Source organism: Myotis yumanensis, unplaced genomic scaffold, assembly GCF_028538775.1.
Source record: "Myotis yumanensis isolate MYYU_CA2020_CCGP unplaced genomic scaffold, mMyoYum1.0.hap1 SCAF_12, whole genome shotgun sequence".
Classification (NCBI taxonomy): Eukaryota; Metazoa; Chordata; class Mammalia; order Chiroptera; family Vespertilionidae; genus Myotis; species Myotis yumanensis.
The window spans coordinates 49,461,151-49,480,115 of NW_027223763.1; the positions used below are offsets into that span (position 1 = coordinate 49,461,151).

Here is an 18,965-nt window from a genome sequence, read left to right on the forward strand (position 1 = left end):
AATAACCAAGAGATAAATGGAGAATCTGTGGCAAAGATGACAGTGCAGTTGTTACAGGTAGAAATCTGGAGTCAAAGACACAGAGTGTTCAAGGAACAGCTCAAAATATATCAGTCATCTTTTAACAAAGAGAATAATTTCACGCTTTCAAAGAGAATGACACTGGAGTGGTCACTTGTTTAATGAAATCAATCTTGAAAAGGAAATACATGAAATGAAACAGACAACAGAGAGTTAAAAGATCTCCAGAATGAGAAGGTGAAACTCAGAGAAGACAGAGTATAGCTATCTTCAGGGTAAACATCACTTTAATATTTGCAGAAAAAGAGATCTTTCATAATCCAGTTAAATAATGAAATATCAGCTATACATAAATGGGAAGAAATAAAAAAGAATTAACAGCCCCGGCCAGCATGGCTCAGTGGTTGAGCATTGACCTATGAACCAGGAGGTCACAGTTTGATTCCTGGTCAGGGCACATGCCTGGGTTGTGGGCTTGATCCTCAGTGGGGGGCGTACAGGAGGCAGCTGATAAATGATTATCTCTCACAATTGATGTTTCAATCTCTCTTCCTCTCCCTTCCTCTCCAAAATCAATAAAAATATATAATATATTTTTAAAAAGAACTTGTTCATTGTAGACAGCCGAAGTTCATCTGGAGAATTAGAAAACTCTAATGCACTTATGATCAGACAGATACCTTCTGGGAGCAGATGGGAAGAAAGGATAAGACAGGGGCAGTCAGCTGCAGAGGAAGGGAAAATATGTAAGCAGAGAATTCAACAAATGGAGTGTAAACTATAGAAAATAAAGGCATCATGTAAAGATCCATTAGATGTCAACAGAGGAAAAGCCTGTGACAACTGACTCCTTCCTGTGACACTAGAAGAGCTCTTACCTTCCTGAGGCAAAAAATAATATAAGAAAACCAACTGAAGAAACATCTCCAGCCCTGGCTGGTTTGGCTCAGTGGATAGAGCTTCAGTCTGCGGACTAAAGGGTCCCAGGTTTGATTCCGGTCAAAGGCAGATGCCTGGGTTGCAGGCTCGATCCCCACTAGGGGGCGTGCAGGAGGCAGCGGATCCATGATTCTCATTATTGATGTTTATATCTCTCTCCCTTTCCCTTCTATGAAATCAATAAAAAAATTTTTTTTAAAAAAGAAAGTAACGTCTCCAAAGACTGAACTAACTCTAAGAAGACTTTATCAACTGCTCCCTGAAGAGGCTTTCTAAACCCTGGTGGTGCTTTGAGCCAATGCCCTGAGAGGGAAGAGCACTGGACTGCCCATTGAGGTATCTGTGAGGTCTCTCGCCTTCTCTGACCCTGACGGAAAGAGGTAGACTCAGAATAGACCACGTGCTCAGAGTGGCCTTCCACCTGACCCTAGAAGTTGGCTGGATATCAGAAAATACTGCTCCCCCTGGCCTACGCCCTTGGGCAACTTCCTGGTAACTCCTCGTCTTTTATCCCACCCACTTTGGGAATGCCTCTCATGAGCTCCCAGTGAGAGTACCCTGTGTCCACCACCAGCTTGCCAGTGGGACCATCCCCTCAAGTACAGTCACCTAAAGCACACTCACTTTGCCCTCCTCACCCCATCCTGGAGGGCCTCCATCTAAGCCTGAAGAGAAGGGGCCCAGTCACCACCCATAATAGACCTGCCCCATGGACAAAAATGCTAAAGACTCTAAAGTGTGAAGCAGCCCTGACTGGTTTGGCTCACTGGATAGAGCGTCGGCCTGCGGACTGAAGGGTCCCAGGTTCGATTTCGGTCAAGGGCACGTACCTTGGTTGCGGGCACATCCCCAATAGGAGGTGTGCAGGAGGCAGCTGATTGATGTTTCTCTCTCATTGATGTTTCTAACTCTCTATCCCTCTCCCTTCCTCTCTGTAAAAAAATCAATAAAATATATTTAAAAAATAAAATAAAAATAAAGTGTGAAGCATGTACATACACAGAGCACCAGTAAAATACACTGTATTTTGTTTCTGACAAGACCACAAGGCTTCTCTACCAATAAGATCGTAACATTCCTGGCGGAACATACATTAATGAACAATGAAGTGAATGAATGAGTAGCTCATGTCTATAAAATAGACTATAAGGCATTCAGGGGACAGGCCAGGTCTGTGACCTACCTGAGCAGTACAGATGTTGCTGGTAGCCTTGTCTCTCCGGATGTGTTGCTCCCTGGTTTGAAGAGCAAGACGATACACTTCCTTCCCGGTGGCATCTCTGGGCCAAGAATAAAACATCCAATTAGCACAGGTAATCGCAGCACCAGGAATTGTCATAAATGGACCTGCTTTTTTCCTTCCCAGCTTGAAGTGAATTTAGCAAATTTACTTGGGTACAAGGCCATAAAGAAACAACTTCCAAATCATCCCCTTCTAACTAGAACTACTAATTTTTAGGTTGTACTGCGGGGATTTGAGGAACCCAGATAGAAACATTAAGGCTGGAAAACTTGAAAGGAAATTTTCTAGGAATTACCCAGCCAAATATAATGATGGTGATTGAGGATTAATTATCACTCTGAGCTTCTTGGCAGACTCAGGAAAAAGAAATATCTGACAAAGAAAACAGCTTCTCTGTACTAGAAATCTGAAATGACTATATAGCTATAAATTAAAATTATGTTCATCAGCTTACCACTTGTCTCTAATCAACATTTTCCCTTCCTAATACAATTAAAAATTTGGATAAGCACAAATATTTAGCAGTCTCATCCTTTCTTTCAATATACTTTGGGGTCCATTTTTCAGAAAGGTAAGAAGTTCAATATAAAAATCAGCAGACAGCCTTGGCTGAATAGCTCAGTTGGTTAAAGCATCATCCCAATATGCTAAGGTTGCAGGTTCAATTCCTGGCCAGGGCACATACAGGAATCAATCAATGAGTGCCTAAGTAAGTGGAAAAATAAAAATCAGCAAACAATAATTAATATATTACATTTTTAAAATTGTAACGCCCTGTGCCTCATCTTGTCTGGTGAAGACATCACTGGGAAAAAAGCTAATGTGAGAATACTTGAAGAAACTTATTTTTACACTAAAAAACAAGGCGCCTTTTGCTACCCTGTGGCAAACTGAGAGTACTTTTAAACTTCCCATCACCATCATTCACTACTCCAAACTATTCACTTACATCAGTGTATCAGTTTTTATGAAGGGTCAAAAAGATCATGCTAAATTTCCCAATAATGGCATGGCATTCACACCTGCCGGTGTGGCTCAGTTGGTTGGAGCACTGTCCCATGCACTGAAGGGTCTCAGGTTTGATTCCCAGTCAGGGCACATACCAGGTTTCAAGTTCGTCCCCCAGGGGTGAATATGTTTTCCTCTCAGATCGATGTTTCTCTCTCTCCCTTTATTTCTAAAATCGATAGAAAACATGTCCTCAGGGGAGGATAAAAAAAATAATAAAGAATAATCATGGCATTCATCTAAAATCTTTTATGGATTTAAGAGAGGAAGGGAGAGGGAGAGAGAAAAAGAAGCATCAATGATGAAAATCATTAATTGGCTGCCTCCTGTACACCCCTTACTGGGGATCAAGCCTGCACCCTGGGCATGTGTCCTGACCAGGAATTGAACCATGACCTCCTGGTTCATAGGTCAACGCTCAACCACTGACCCACACCAGCCGGGCTAAATTATTAATCTGAGGAGCTTCTTCAATGAGAAGCACTCAAGAAAGTACTTGTGGAAATTGGTCCAATGGCCAAGTGGCGGGCCTCTAGGTAATAATGTGGATCTCACTCAATATGTGCATGATAATCCCTTATTGCACTTATCTTTACATAACTGTGTAGCATAATACTTTTGAGAAAGAAAATGATTAGATATAAAACACATCTAAAATAACTGTGTAGCCGTAACCGGTTTGGCTCAGTGGATGGAGCGTCGGCCTGTGGACTCAAGGGTCCCAGGTTCGATTCCGGTCAAGGGCATGTACCTGGGTTGCGGGCACATCCCCAGTAGGAGATGTGCAGGAGGCAGCTGATCGATGTTTCTCTCTCATCGATGTTTCTGACTCTCTATCTCTCTCCCTTCCTCTCTGTGAAAAATCAATAAAATATATTAAATAAAAATAAAAAAATAAAAAAGAACTTTATAAAAAACAAACAAACTGTGTAGCCGTAACCGGTTTGGCTCAGTGGATGGAGCGTCGGCCTGTGGACTCAAGGGTCCCAGGTTCGATTCCGGTCAAGGGCATGTATCTTGGTTGCGGGCACGTCCCCAGTGGGGGGCGTGCAGGAGGCAGCTGATCCATGTTTCTCTCTCATTGATGTTTCTGGCTCTCTATCTCTCTCCCTTCCTCTTTGTAAAGAATCGATAAGATATATTTTTTTAAAAATGCAAATCTTTAAAAAAAAATAATAAAATAAGATAACTATGTAGCATAATACTTTTGAGAAAGAAAATGATTAGATATAAAACACATCTAAAATATTCAGTCTCTCGGCCGGTGCTGGGCTCCCTCTGCGGACCCGCCCGCGCAGGGCTCCGCTGGCCTTTAGAGGAGGCCGCGCCCGCAGGCCCATGGCTGCAGGCGGTCATGCTGCCGGCTGTGGTGGAGGAGCTCCTAAGCGAGATGGCCACGGCGGTGCGGGGGAGAGCGCGGGCGCGCGTTCCTGATGAGCATCTATTATTGCTGAAGTTTGTCTTTGGCTCATCAGACCTCCAGGCCTTGGACCTAGTTAATCGACAGTCCATCACTTTAATCTCATCGCCCAGTGGGAGGCATGTTTGCCAGGTGCTTGGAAGTTCTGGTAAAACATACACATGTTTGGCTTCTTGTCATTACTGTTCATGTCCTGCGTTTGCCTTCTCCGTGCTCCGGAAGAGTGACAGCCTGCTGTGCAAGCATCTCTCAGCAGTTTATCTTAGTCAGGTTATGGGGACCTGTCAGCAGCTAAGTGTTTCAGATAAGCAATTGACGGACATATTATTGATGAAGAAGAAACAAGAAGCATAAAAGGGATATTGCAGAAGCAGCTGATGTGATGAACAGATGAAAAAGATCTTACAGCCTAGGAAACCTCAACCCTGTGTCCCCAAAGTGTGAGGTGCTAGTGAGTGAACGCTGTGTGAGAAGGCCACAATATTGCAGTGTTCTGTGGTGGGCAGAACCTTTTGTTACGATGAGGTGTGGCAAATAAACTATGAAGATTTTCCTGCTACTTGGGAAAAAAAATAAAATAAAATAAAATATTCAGTCTCTCAAAACACTCTTCAACTTTAGTAAATTTATATATGTAACCTCAGAACAACTATGGCATGGATTACACACACACTTTTTCAACCATGTACAGACTCATGGCATTTGAGAAGAGGTACTAACTAGTTCACACCCCAAATAGATTCTCCCTTCTGAATCTATGTTGTACACATCTTTAATCAACCCCAAGTGACCCAGTTAGGTTTAAAAAACAATCAACAACTTTTGTGATCAAGCAAAGGAACAGGGGCCCGGCCAGCGTGGCTCAGTGGTTGAGCATCAACCTGTGAACCAGGAGGTCACGGTTCGATTCCCAATCAGGGCTCATGCCCAGGTTTCGGGCTCGATCCCCAGAGTGGGGCATGCAGGAGGCAGGTAATCAATGATTCTCCCTCATCACTGATGTTTCTATCTGTCTCTCCCCACCCCGCCCTTCCTCTCTCTGAAATCAATAAAAATTTGTATTATTTTTATTTTTATTTTTTTTTTAAATCTTTATTGTTCAGATTATTACATTTGTTCCTCTTTTTTCCCCCCATAACTCCCCTCCTTCCAGCTCCCACCCCACCCTCCACCCTCACTCCCCACCCACTGAGTTCATCCATAGGTGCATGATTTTTGTCCAGTCTCTTCCCGAATCTCCCATTCCCCTTTCCCCCCCAAGAATAGTCAGTCCATTCCCTTTCTATGTCCCTGATTCATTATAGTCACCAGTTCATTCTGTACATCAGGTTATTTATTCACTTGATTCTTAGATTCATTTGTTGATAGATGCATATTTGTTGTTCATAATTTGTATCTTTACCTTTTTCTTCTTCCTCTTCTTAAAGGATACCTTTCAGCATTTCATATAATACTGGTTTGGCGGTGATGAACTCCTTTAGTTTTTCCTTATCTGTGAAGCTCTTTATCTGACCTTCAATTCTGAATGATAGCTTTGCTGGATAAAGTAATCTTGGTTGTAGGTTCTTGGTATTCAGCACTTTGAATATTTCTTGCCATTCCCTTCTGGCCTGCAAAGTTTCTGTTGAGAAATCAGCTGACAGTCGTATGGGTATTCCCTTGTAGGTAATTGAGCCTCTTTCTCTTGCTGCTTTTAAGATTTTCTCTTTGTCTTTTGCTCTTGGCATTTTAATGATGATGTGTCTTGGTGTGGTCCTCTTTGGATTCCTTTTGTTTGGGGTTCTCTTCGCTTCTTGGACCTGTAAGTCCATTTCTTTCACTAGGTGGGGGAAGTTTTCTGCCATTATTTCTTGAAATAGGTTTTCAATATCTTGCTGTCTCTCATCTTCTGGGACTCCAATGACTCTGATATTAGTCCGCTTAAAGCTGTCCCAGAGGCTCCTTACGCTGTCTTCACACTTTTGGATTCTTTTTTCATTATGCTTTTCCAATTGGGTGTTTTTTGTCGAATCTTTGGTTTGATTCTTGCACTCCTCTGGTCTGCTATTGGGTATAATATTCTTTATTTCAGTCCGTGTATGCTTACTTTCTAATTTCTTTATCGTAGCATCGAGGGTCTCATTAGTTTTCGTGAGGCTCTGCACAAATTTATGGCAAGCCCTCAAAATTGCGATTCTTAGCTCCATATCCTCCATTTCTGTCATGTTTTTTTGTCTCCGCATCTTTTATGCTTTCTTGGTGCACCCCCTTGTGGTCTCTGTGCGCAGTCTTGTTCTAGCGAAGCCTTAATTGTTGTAGTTAACACTAGAGGGATTTGACCATCAGGCCGACTGGCGGTGGAAATCAGCTGTGGGAAAACTTCAGTCCTCAGGGGAGGTGCTAGTCCAGCCCTTGCCTGAGGCGTTCGGCAAATGGTTGTGCGCAGGGCCTGGGCGGGGCGGGCTCAACAGGGCGGGGGGGGGGGGGGGGGAGCAGCTATGGCCGCTCTCAGTCCGTCCCCAGGGGCTCTGCCTCTCTGTCCCAGCAATCGCTGCAAACCTCGGAGGGGCCGTAGCCAGACAGTCCCGCTTCTCCCGTTTGAGTCTGGGTCCCTAGAGACTCGCCCAGATCTGTAGCCCAGAGTCTGAGACTCGCTCCTGATTGAAAACGACAATCGCGCCCTCAGCCGCCAGCCCGCTTTGCGCGCGCACCCTCACCACCGCACCGCCGTACCTTTAAATTTTCCACACTGCGCCTCCGCTGAGCGTCGGAATGCTGTTGTTCTTGCTTCTAGTTGAAGAGACTCTCCTCAGCCAGCCTTCCCGTGGTTCTGGTTAATGTCCGGAGCGACTTTTAGTTGTATTTTTGAAGTGGTTGTCCACGGCGGCAGTCTCTGGTGTTTTACCTATGCCGCCATCTTCGATTCTCCCTTAACATGTTTCTAAGATTTTTAAGATTCAGCTACATTAATATATACTAGAGGCCCCGTGCACCGGTGGGGTCCCTCGGCCTGGCCTGCAGGGATCAGTGGACCTCTGCGCCACTGCAGCCCGGCCTTACCTGCCAGCTCCCCGAGCTCCAGCCAGTTGTGGATCCCGCCCAGCACTAAGTAGAAAAATTTGTATTATTTTTAAAAAGAGAGAGAAGGAGCAGGGAAAATCATGGCCACGATAAAAAAGGAGAAACATGAGTTGCTTTACCTTGTAACTCCCACCATTCTTCCAGGCATCATCCTCACCAAGCTTTCTCTGACGGCAAAAAAGGCTGCATGCGGTCCACCATAGCCGAGTGGCACCCCAAATCTCTGTGAGCTGCCAAGGGCGATGTCTACCCCAAATTCTCCAGGAGGCCTCAAGATACACAGAGCTAAAAGGTCAGTAGCACAGCAAGCCAAGCTCTAGAAAGGAAACGAGAAAGTGGACAAGGTTGTTACTGTCCCTGAGAGTAGTGATAGAGCGGCCAATCACCTCCATTACAAGCAGGCTGGCAGAGTTGGTTCCTATTACGTGAACTTCACTTACTCATTCACTTAAAATATTTACTGAGTGCCTTTTATGTGCCAGGGATCAAGAAACAAAACAAACTTGAATAAAGGAGGAAGGAAAAAGACAGCTTCACCATTCCAAGTGATAAAGGTATGTAAATTAAGGCGCACCAGAACCGATCATTCAAAGTTGAGACACACCTCCACGGACCCCACAAGGAGAGGTTTGCTTACCCCAGTCTGATGGGCTCTCTCCACGAGTTCAGTAAAGTCTTCCACCTTCCCCTCAGTGTCTGGGTACTGGAACAGCACTCCACTGACATCTTTCCCACTGAAGTCCATTTCGTGGAATAACTTCAACTCAATGAGGACTCCAGCATATCTGGAAAGAGAGAAGACAAAGAATAATCATGTTTTTGGTTTGTAAGGAAAAATCAAATAGCCTACAGTTTCTTTTCCATCATATAGCATTCATAATCTGTGTACTTTCTCAATGCCCACCCACCACCACATCCCAACACACACAAACACACACACACACACACACACACACACACACACACCTCATACCCAGACCTTCAGTGGTAACAGTGTTTCAAACCAACTCAATTGCATCCAACAGCTCAGCTTCTGTTTTTCTCAACCACAGGCACTACTCCCCTTTCCTGCCAGAACCAGCTCCTGAGACAAGACCAGAAACATTGCCTCGTAGGGCTAAAGAACCAATATCTGTAACAGCAGTGCCATTGCCACTTTCACTTTGGATAAGTCTTAGGTCAGCGGTTCTCAACCTTCCTAATGCCAAGACCCTTTAATACAGTTCCTCATGTTGTGGTGACCCCCAACCATAAAATTATTTTCGTTGCTACTTCATAACTGTAATTTTGCTACTGTTATGAATCGTAATGCAAATATCTGATATGCAGGATGTATTTTCATTGTTACAAACTGAACATAATTAAAGCATAGTGATTAATCACAAAAACAATAGGTAATTATATATGTGTTTTCCGATGGTCTTAGGCAACCCCTGTGAAAGAGTCGTTCGACCCCCAAAGGGGTCGCGACCCACAGGCTGAGAACCGCTGTCTTAGGTGAATAGAAAATCATCAGTAAGCCATGGAAGAGACAGACCTTCCTTTAGGTTCCTAAAACCATCTAATTCCAACATCTGTGGGAAACCCCTTTGGAAGGGATGGTGGCATGGGTAGCAGGAAGATTACCCATCTTTTACAAGGAGAAAGCAAATAAATACACCCACAAGTGGTAGTTGTGCGATATTTGTGTGATCTCATTGCAACACCTACTAGTCAATACAATACGCTTTCTTCTACATCATTCTACACTTACAACAGACTACAACTATGAACACACACAAAATCTTAACAGTTGTGTGAGAATTCCATTTCCCCCCTCTGTTTTTCAAAGTTTCTGCAACATAGTTGAAATTTTTAAAATTTTCTTTTTACAAAAACAAACAAACAAAGAAACCCACATGATAATAGAAAGCAAAGGCAATTAAAAGCACTGTGTATTTTCTCCTCAATTCTGACACCGTTTACTTACCAGCAAGATCCTGGGAAGAGAGTGGGAGGGAAAGTAAAACTCAACAACCCCAATTTAAACCAGGTTCACCTCCAATCAATTTGGAAGTAAGGAAGAGAACCAGTCAAGATGAGCATGATGGTGTCCCTAGTTCAAAATGTGAATAAAAGTAATTACTTGGCTCGCGTCTGGATGACAGCTATTGTCTGTGGGTGGCAACGAGGGTCAACAAAAAACTTCCTCCTCTTGGTGTGTCTGTTGAAAAGGAAAATCACATTCAAGCATGAACATTAAAGAAATCAGAGTACTTCTAAGAATGCAAAGCAAAGATGGTACTTAGGGGAATTCTGAGCATAGCATTGTGGTCCCAAAAAAAAGGACTGCTATGGAAAGTAACCTCACAGGGTGATCTGATCCTTAATTCCCAACTGGGAAGGCCATGGTGGGTAGTCATGCTCCAGGCATATAATTTCTTTAGAAAAAGATTTACCTTTGCCTTAAGCAAGCCCTGTCCACTGTTTCTGAGCCTCTCAATTAAAACACCTTTGAAATAAGCCCTAATGTGAAGAAAGCACATAATCTTAACTATCCTGTAATCCCATCCCCATCTCTCTCTTTCCTATCTCCATGTAATCTTCCTTACATTCCCTCCGTAATTTCAAATGCATAAAAGGAGCTGCAAACCTGTTATTCTCCCGAGCATTTGAGATCTTGCTCCCTGGCATCATTTGGACTCAAATACACTCTTATGAAAATTCTTCACAGGGTTAGACATTTCTTATTTCGACAGTATCAAAAACACTGGGGCAATAATGACCAAGGAGCTTTACTGAATAGATTTCCACCGAAATCCAATTCCTACCCTATTTAGCAAAATCGGTGGTGGTAGATGGGAGAACACATGGATGAGGAAGAGAAATGATGACCATAAATAAAAAGCTAGGAAGAATAACCAGAGGGGTGAGTGGGCAGCATTCCTTTGTAGCTGTTTATCCATCACAGGAGGAAGAGCCCCCAAGGCGACCTGGGAAGCAGAAGGGCCTCTAGCTGCAATTTAGAGGCCTCCATACCTGTGCTGAGCGAGTTCGGGTTGAGCAAGTTTGGGGCTCACCACCTCTCTAATTTGCGGAAGCCAAGAGACTTACATGGGCATTCAGGACCAGAAGGACAAAACCTCAGACACATACACCACGAGTGTGGGCAGATTTCCCAACCAGACGACCATCTACATGAGAACTCTCCAGGTAGATAGAGCAAATGTGCTCACAAGGCAAAGAAAGAAAAAAGGTGAGGCACTGGAGAGCAATGAACTAACTATACACCATGACCCGGACATTCTACCTCTAGGCACACATCCTCAGGAAATAATCAGAGCTTTTGACGAAGAGGAGAGAGTCTGGAAGATGCCCCTTACCCCGACAGTCTCACCCTGGGCCTCTCACCTGTGGCACAGCTGCATCGCCTCTGCAGCTGCGGTCGCCTCATCCAGCAGGGATGCGTTGGCCATGTCCATGCCTGTGATGTCACACACCATGGTCTGGTAATTCAGTAAACTCTCCAGTCTCCCCTGAGACACCTCTGGCTGGTACGGAGTGTACTGGGTGATCCTGTGAGGGAAATAAAGGACATGTCCATACTGTGGCTCCACTGTTCAGAAAAGGTCACCAAATGTCTTCATTTTAGAAATCACGATCTGAAAATTAAGTTTACCACTCTTAAGAATTATATATAATGGGTCAGTAAGCTTCCCTTTTTGCCTCTATAAGAAAGCTCAGAATTAAATTATAATAATATTATTCTTTGTTTGGAGATAATCAGTACTTATTTTTCTATTCCTCTAAGTCAGTGGTTCTCAACCTTCCTAATGCCATGACCCTTTAATACAGTTCCTCATGTTGTGGTGACCCCCAATTTCATTGTTACAAATTGAACATAATGAAAGGATAGTGATTAATCACAAAAACAATATGTAATTATATATGTGTTTTCCGATGGTCTTAGGCGACCCCTGTGAAAGGGTCGTCCGACCCCCAAAAGGATCGCAACCCACAGGTTGAGAACCGCTGCTCTAAGTGATTTTCAAAATTTTACATTTCTATTTTATTGTTTTCTCTATAAATTTTATTTGATTTTAGAGGAAGAGAGAGAGAGAAACATCAATTTGTTGTTCCACTTATTTATGCATTCATTGGTTATTTCTTGTATGTGCCCTGACCAGGGATCAACCCCACCACCTTGGCACAGCAGATGATGCCCTAAGCAACTGATTTACCCGGCCAGGGCTACAGTTCTATTTTAATGATCTTTTGTATGTGTTTTATTGTAAGCTGGCTCTTACAATCCACTTGAGTCTGCCTATGATATTATAAACAGAAATTTCACTTCCTATTATCTTTCTTCTATCTAAAAAGCTCACCCCATTTACAGTTCACAATAGGAACATATTCAAGAATTTTATATCTAATACTCAAACTTGTTTATTGGGCAGAGAATATTTGTTTTACTCTATCCAGAAGTTCTATATGCTCCTATGAAATTAATAGAGGTTCATTTTAAAATTTTCACTATCCAATTATTAAGAGTCTATGGATGTTAACTCCATAACTATCAATATCAAGGATAAAAATGGTTAGAAGGCAGCATAAATATGAATTCTAATCTTATGAATTAATCTTTGGTTAATCTCCTCCAGTTATTAACCAAATATGTATCTTTAAGTGTGTAAGGTAACACATTCAATACCTTTATCTTTTTTTTTCATTCCTTCATTCATTCACTCACCCTACAAATATTTACCTCATGCTTATAAAGAGAAATATGATAGCTCCTGGTGACAGCTAATAAGTACAATGGGTAACAGTAATGGGGGAAAGGAGACAATAAATGAAAGAAATTATTTCAGAGTTATATTTTAAAGAAAATAAAATAATGCCCAGCTGTGGTGGCTCAGTGGATTGAGCATCGTCCCATGGACCAAGAGGTCCCAGGTTCAATTTCCAGTCAGGGCACATGCCCAGGTTGTGGGCTTGATCCTCAGTAGGGAGCATGCAGGAGGAAGCCAATCAGTGATTCTCTCTCACCATTGATGTTTCTATCTCTCTCTCCCTCTCCCTTCCTCTCTGAAATCAATAAAATATATTACTTATATATTTTAAAAATATATTTTTTAAAAAAAAGGAAAGAAGGTGATAGAATAGAGGGTGACTGAGGACTTAAGACAGAGCTGCTATTTCTTCACCAAGAATCCATTCCACCAAAGTGGGTCAGACTGGGGCCCTGGCTCTTGCATGTGATTGACATTGCTTCATATCTGTATTGTTTTGTCTTTCCAAGCCAGAAGAGTATAAGGCAAAAATGTTAGGCGTTTCGTTTTGTTCTTATTTGATTTTTTCAAGCCCTTCTCCTTTCTCCCTGTTCTGGTCATCATGTTCAAGATATTTCCACCCATCCTTTAGTCTTCTTTTTTGAAAGCTTTGAAATCAATGTCTTCTTACCTTTGATGGGGAATGGGGTAGGGAAGCTTGCCATACCAAGCAGTACAATGTCACGACTGAAATTATTTTCCTGCAACTTTTATTGGCGTGTGTGTGTGTGTGTGTGTGTGCGCGCGCACAGCAGAGTAAATTTTTGCTTCAGTTAACTTCTTGAACAGCCTGGCTTAGGAAGTATAACTCCGTTTGCCAAATTCTAAGTGGGCGGTGAACTGGAATGAATAAGGCACGCCATACATGGCGCAGACAAAGTAGAAAGGGAATCTGAGCAGAAATGGAGTCACACAAAAGGCATAGACAAGGGGCAATTGTGACCTCAGATAGATAAGACTCACACACAGCAGGGCTGGCCACCAGGAAGACATATGTTTAGATTGCCTGGCTAGCATTAAACTTTCATTTTACTCAGAATCACTGATTGACAAATAGATGCACAAACTTGCACACACGTGCACACATACACACAAGTGCACGTACCAGCTAGTCCATCTAATAAATGGGAAAGATTCATTATATCCATAAAGATAAATACAGACTATACAATAGGGAGAGGGAGAGATAAAGAGAGAGAGAGGAGAGAGAGAGAGAGAGAGAAAGGCGCTCCAAAGAACTCATCACAGCACTGAGTATAATATTGAAAAATAAGCAGCCCTTGCTGGTGTGACTCAGTTAGTTGGAGGGTTCAATTCCCAGTCAGGGTACAAACATAGGTTGTGAGTTCAATCCCCGGTTGGGGCACATGCAGGAGGCAACTAACCAATGTTTCGCTCTCACCTCGATGTTTTTCTCTCTCTTTCTCCCTCTACCTTCCTCCTGGTTCATGGGTCGGTGCTCAATCACTGAGCCACACTGGACAAGTGGTCTCTTCTCTTCTTGGTCTGTGACTTTTCTTTATACAGTTTTCCTTCAGCTTTATTGAGAAATAATCCTATATAATAAAAGCCTAATATGCAAATCGACCAAACAGTGGAACAACCGGTCGCTATGACACGCACTGACCACCAGGGGGCAGATGCTCAACGCAGGAGCTTCCCCCAGCCCGCAGGCCCAGGCCAGCCAAGGCGGGTGCCAGCGGGGGCCCTCCGATCACCGTGCTGGTCGCCCTGCAGAGGGAGGTGACCAGTGGCAGTGGCAGGGGGGGAGGGGGAGAGGGGGGTCAGGGAGGCAGGGCTGGCAAGCGGGCGGCACCAGGCCAGCCAGGGTGGGTGCCAGCAGGGAGCCCCCAATCGCCCTGCTGGTCATCCCACAGATCGGCCCTGATTGCCGGCCAGGCCTAGGGACCCTACCCATACACGAATTTCGTGCATCGGGCCTCTAGTTAATAAATAAAATCATATATATATATATATATATATATATATATATGTAAAGTGTGATGATTTGATATATGTATATTTTGTGAAGTGATTACCACAATCAGATTGATTTCAGTGTCTTTTCCACATCATAGTCACATTTATATTTAAAGTAAGATTACACTCTATGAAAAGTTTAGTATTTCGTTTCTGCGCCCCCCACCCCCCCGCCCATTAATGTTATTCCATGGGCCATGGGCAGTTTCTGATAAGTTTAAATATTGTTCAACAACATAATTTTCATTATGTGGAATTAAATCATTTTTATCATAATTTATTTAACAAGGTCCCTAAAAGTTGAATACTACTTTTTGAAAAATATTTATTCATTAAATTAGTTGGGGTGATTACTTTTGATTTAAATATTAGAAATAGTATAACAATGAACCACCTCATCTTTGTCTTATTTTCTTAGGATGAATTTCTAGAAGTGGAATTTTGAATCATGAGATCATTAACTTTAAGGCTTTCGGTACATATTGCCATGTTCTCTTTAGAAAGATCATATCCGATTTTACTGCCTTAACTAGTGGAGCGCTTTCCAGGTTTCCCTGCATGTTCACAACCCTAAGAAGCCCTGGGTTTCAACTTTAATTCTTTAACTTGCTACTTATGAACTGGGACAAGTAACTAAAACACTCTCTACTAAATTCTCCTGGTGATCAATAGAGTTAACATCACCAATATTGTACTTTCTTAGTACTCAAATAAGATTAATGTACTCTATGGTGCATTTGAAAATGGTAAAATTCTGCTCAAATGTTGGTTGTTTTAAAAAGTTGTTTTTGGCCCTAACTGGTTTGGCTCAGTGGGTAGAGCGTCGGCCTGCGGACTGAAGGGTCCCAGGTTCGATTCCAGTCAAGGGCACGTACCTTGGTTGCGGGCACATCCCCAATAAGGGGTGTGCAGGAGGCAGCTGATCCATGTTTCTCTCTCATTGATGTTTCTAACTCTCTATACCTCTCCCTTCCTCTCTGTAAAAAAAAAAATCAATAAAAATATATTTTAAAAAAAAAACTTTAAAAAATTTTTTTTAAAAAAATAAAAATAAAGTTGTTTTTGGCCTGGCCAGCGTGGCTCAGTGGTTGAGTGTTGACCTATGAACGAGGAGGTCACAGTTTGATTCCTGGTCAGGCACATGCCCGGTTGCCGGCTCCATTCCCAGTGTGTGACCTGCAGGAGGCAGCCGATCAATGATTCTCTCTCATCACTGAGGTTTCTATCTCTCTCTCCCTTTCCCTTCCTCTCTGAAATCAACAAAAATGTATTTTTTTAGATGTTTTTGGCCCTGGCTGGGTAGCTCAGTTGGTGAGAGGGTCGTCCCAATACACCAAGATTGTGGGTTAGATCCCCAGTCAGGGCACATACAAGAATCAACCAATGAATGTATAAATAAGTGGAACAACAAAACAATGTTTCTCTCTCCATCTCTATCTCAAATTAAAAAAATAAATTTTAAAGAGTTATTTTCCCCCTCTATTTTGGCCCTTAAATAAATTTAAAAAGTCAACATAGACTTTTCCAAAAAAAATTCACTCATAGTTCTATTCAAATACTATTACTAGATAGTTCTACTTGGGATCTATTTTTTTCCTGGACATTCATTATATCCCATGTCAACTTTACATTTCCTGTTCTTCATCCAACTAGATCCCCAAATAAACGAGTCACTCTTCTTGGATATTCTATTCCTTGAAAGGTAGCACTCTCCTGCCAATTCTCAAGGAAGAAACTCTAGATCTTTTTCAGTCCCAAATCATAACCAATTGCCATTAGTCTTCCTTCTGAAATCTTATATCCACCCCTTTCTCCTTGGCTGCCATACAGCCAGCGCAAGTACTTAAAATAGGAAATCATGAAAGATTTGTGGCTCAAGTGTATGTATTTGACTCTCCTGCCCAAATGGGACAGCTCCCCATTACTTGCAGGAGGAAACCCCAAAGCTTTCAAGCATAGTCCTCCATACCTGAGACTGTTACTCCTTCCATCACAGCCTTTGGGGTTTACTATTCCCCCCCTCCCCCACCCCCACCCCCCACTCCTTCTCATCCTTTGCTCAGCCTTTCTCCTCTTGCTCAACCTTTATAGAAGTTCAAGCTTAGGCTGATGCTCATTAGAGAGCTTTAAAATTGTTTTCTTGCAAAGATGACAAATATATGGACCCCCTTCTTATACTTGTAAACTTCTTCTATAATCTACAGGTTTTTACACTACTAAAATAAAACAGGCACGAAAGCCTTTCACAATCATCTGTTAAAGGACTCTTATATCAAGCTAGGAGATAACAAATAAACCCTCATGTGAGGATAAAAATGCTAGCGCAGGGCCTGCCATCTTGCATACACAGGTTTAGTTGCCTCAATCGTTAGGCAAAACATGGTGATTAAGAAAATGTGTCTGTGATCCACAATGTCTATGTTCCAACTGACAGTTTAACTCAATTGGTTTGTGTTTCTAGATGTATTTTAATGTAAAAAAACAAACAAAAGTACTTACATATCCAAGAAGGAATTTTTTTTCCTATTTAAATAGGATGCCTGATGTATTCAACATGCATTAATACTATTCCAAAATAATCAGTATTCTCTATGATTTTGGCTGTGGCTTTCTTTTGGAATTGAGAAAGAGAGAGATGGGGAGGGGGCGGTTTGCAGTAGAATAAACATTCATGAGATTCTCTCATTTTAATCCTGGTGCCAAAGTTATACAAAACAGAAATAACCACAAAGAAAATGTAGACTTGTTTTTATATTAGCTACTGATATTATCAGCAGTCAAAAATCTGGAATAGTGGACCCCATAAAGTAAATTCTAGACCTGATGTAAATTTTCTTGCAAGAGCCCAAATGTTTGTGTTCTTTCAAGGCTATGCTCTCCATTTACTTTCACCTCACGTCACCGGAATTTGTTGGTTCCATCTCTATGGAAACCATTCAGAGGGATGGTGAAGTCCACCACCCTCATGTGCACAGCTCTCCCTATCAGTGCTGGCGAGGTGAGCAGCACCCTCTGGCTCAGATCTGCTTTCGGAGAACAGAAAGGAACACTATTTAAAATGCACCCAAAAAACAGGGCTGAAAAGCAAAGAACACTGCCTCCCTCTCACACTGCTGGCGGCTCCTAAAGTAAATTAACACATCAGCTCACAGCCAGGAACCAATATGGTGAATGCTCTGTATGGCCACCAAGAGCGAAGGCCGCTGGCCAGTGTTCAGACAACCCAATGCTACAGCCCGTCTGTGTACTTATTTGTAAAGGGGAAGAAAGACTGGCCACTTGCTTTTGAAATCAAACTTGGAGTTTACCATTCAAACTTTCACCAGTACCACAGTGGAAAGATGCCCTCAGCAATGCAAAGAAAGACTAGTTTTTTGACATTTCTTTCCTGTCTTGTTATTAATAAAGAAATGGAGTGTGTTGTAACTAAGAGCTCTGGATGGGGATGGCAGGGCAGGAGTGATTATGCCAACAGATCTGGCTCCTTTAATGATGGGATACAAGTAACTGCATCCAGGACAAAGCACTCTCACCAACCAGGACTACCTGTGCATTTTTGCAAAAGCAGACAAAAGATGCAAAGGTGCTATGCTGCCCACCTGTGCCATGAGCTAAATAAATGGCTTGGTCCTCAAAACCACAAGTCTGGATTTGAGGCAGCAGGTGAGGGCTGGCTGTACTGATGGCCAAACACCCTCTCTCATTACACAGAAATGAGAATACTGCTCACTCACAATTCGATTTAATTCTGACAAAATTTTATTAAATATATTTTTAAAAGTTGCAAAGTGCTCAGCAAACATTTAAGGTTTATTGCTGGGGAGTGTGCACTTCATATTTCAATAACTCATATGGAGATAAATTTCATGATTTACCCCAGGGAAGCCTACCTTCCCTTTACTAAAGTTGATTTGTTTTTAATATATGCTAACCTAAAAGACAATCTCTGAGCCCTGGCTGGGTAGCTCAGTTGATGAGAGCATCATCTCCAGACACCAAGGTTGTGGGTTTGATCCCCAGACAGGACACATACAAGAATTAACCAATGAATATGTAAATAAGTGGAACAACAAATCAATGCCATTCTCTGTCTCTCTCTCTCACTCCCTCTCTATCTCAAAATCAATCAATAATTTAAAAAAAATAACCAATCTCTGCATCTTACTATGAATGCCTTTCAATTGCAGAGGCCATCACTTATTCTATCCTCACATAATAACGGTCCTACTGGGTATTAAAATTACCTCATATACTAACTAAAAATAAAATCAGAAATTATCATTGCCTCCCCACACTTTATTTCTTTTTTTAAAAAGTAAACTTTGTTTAGCCTGGCCAGTGTTGCTCAATGGTTAAAAGTCAACCCATGCACCAAGAGGTTGCCGGTTCAATTCCCAGTCAGGGCACATGCCTAGGTTGCAGGCTTGATCTCCAGTGTGGGGTGTGCAGGAGGCAGCCGATTGATGTTTCTCTCTCATTGATG

At 42.4% G+C, this 18,965-nt stretch overlaps 1 protein-coding gene and 1 pseudogene across 1 annotated transcript in view; one reads left to right on the forward strand and one right to left on the reverse strand.

The window, feature by feature from the left end:
- The window catches only part of GLDC (glycine decarboxylase), an 80,806-nt gene that overhangs the window by 44,387 nt on the left and 17,454 nt on the right, over positions 1-18,965 (reverse strand). Inside the window, exons 4-8 of the mRNA XM_070431643.1 lie at positions 11,082-11,246; positions 9,817-9,894; positions 8,329-8,476; positions 7,811-8,007; positions 2,144-2,240 (exon numbers count right to left, since the gene is read on the reverse strand). Of these exons, the coding sequence (XP_070287744.1) occupies positions 2,144-2,240; positions 7,811-8,007; positions 8,329-8,476; positions 9,817-9,894; positions 11,082-11,246 (685 nt within the window). The remainder of the gene's footprint in view (positions 1-2,143; positions 2,241-7,810; positions 8,008-8,328; positions 8,477-9,816; positions 9,895-11,081; positions 11,247-18,965) is intronic.
- Positions 4,431-5,001, forward strand: LOC139020916 (zinc finger SWIM domain-containing protein 7 pseudogene; annotated as a pseudogene).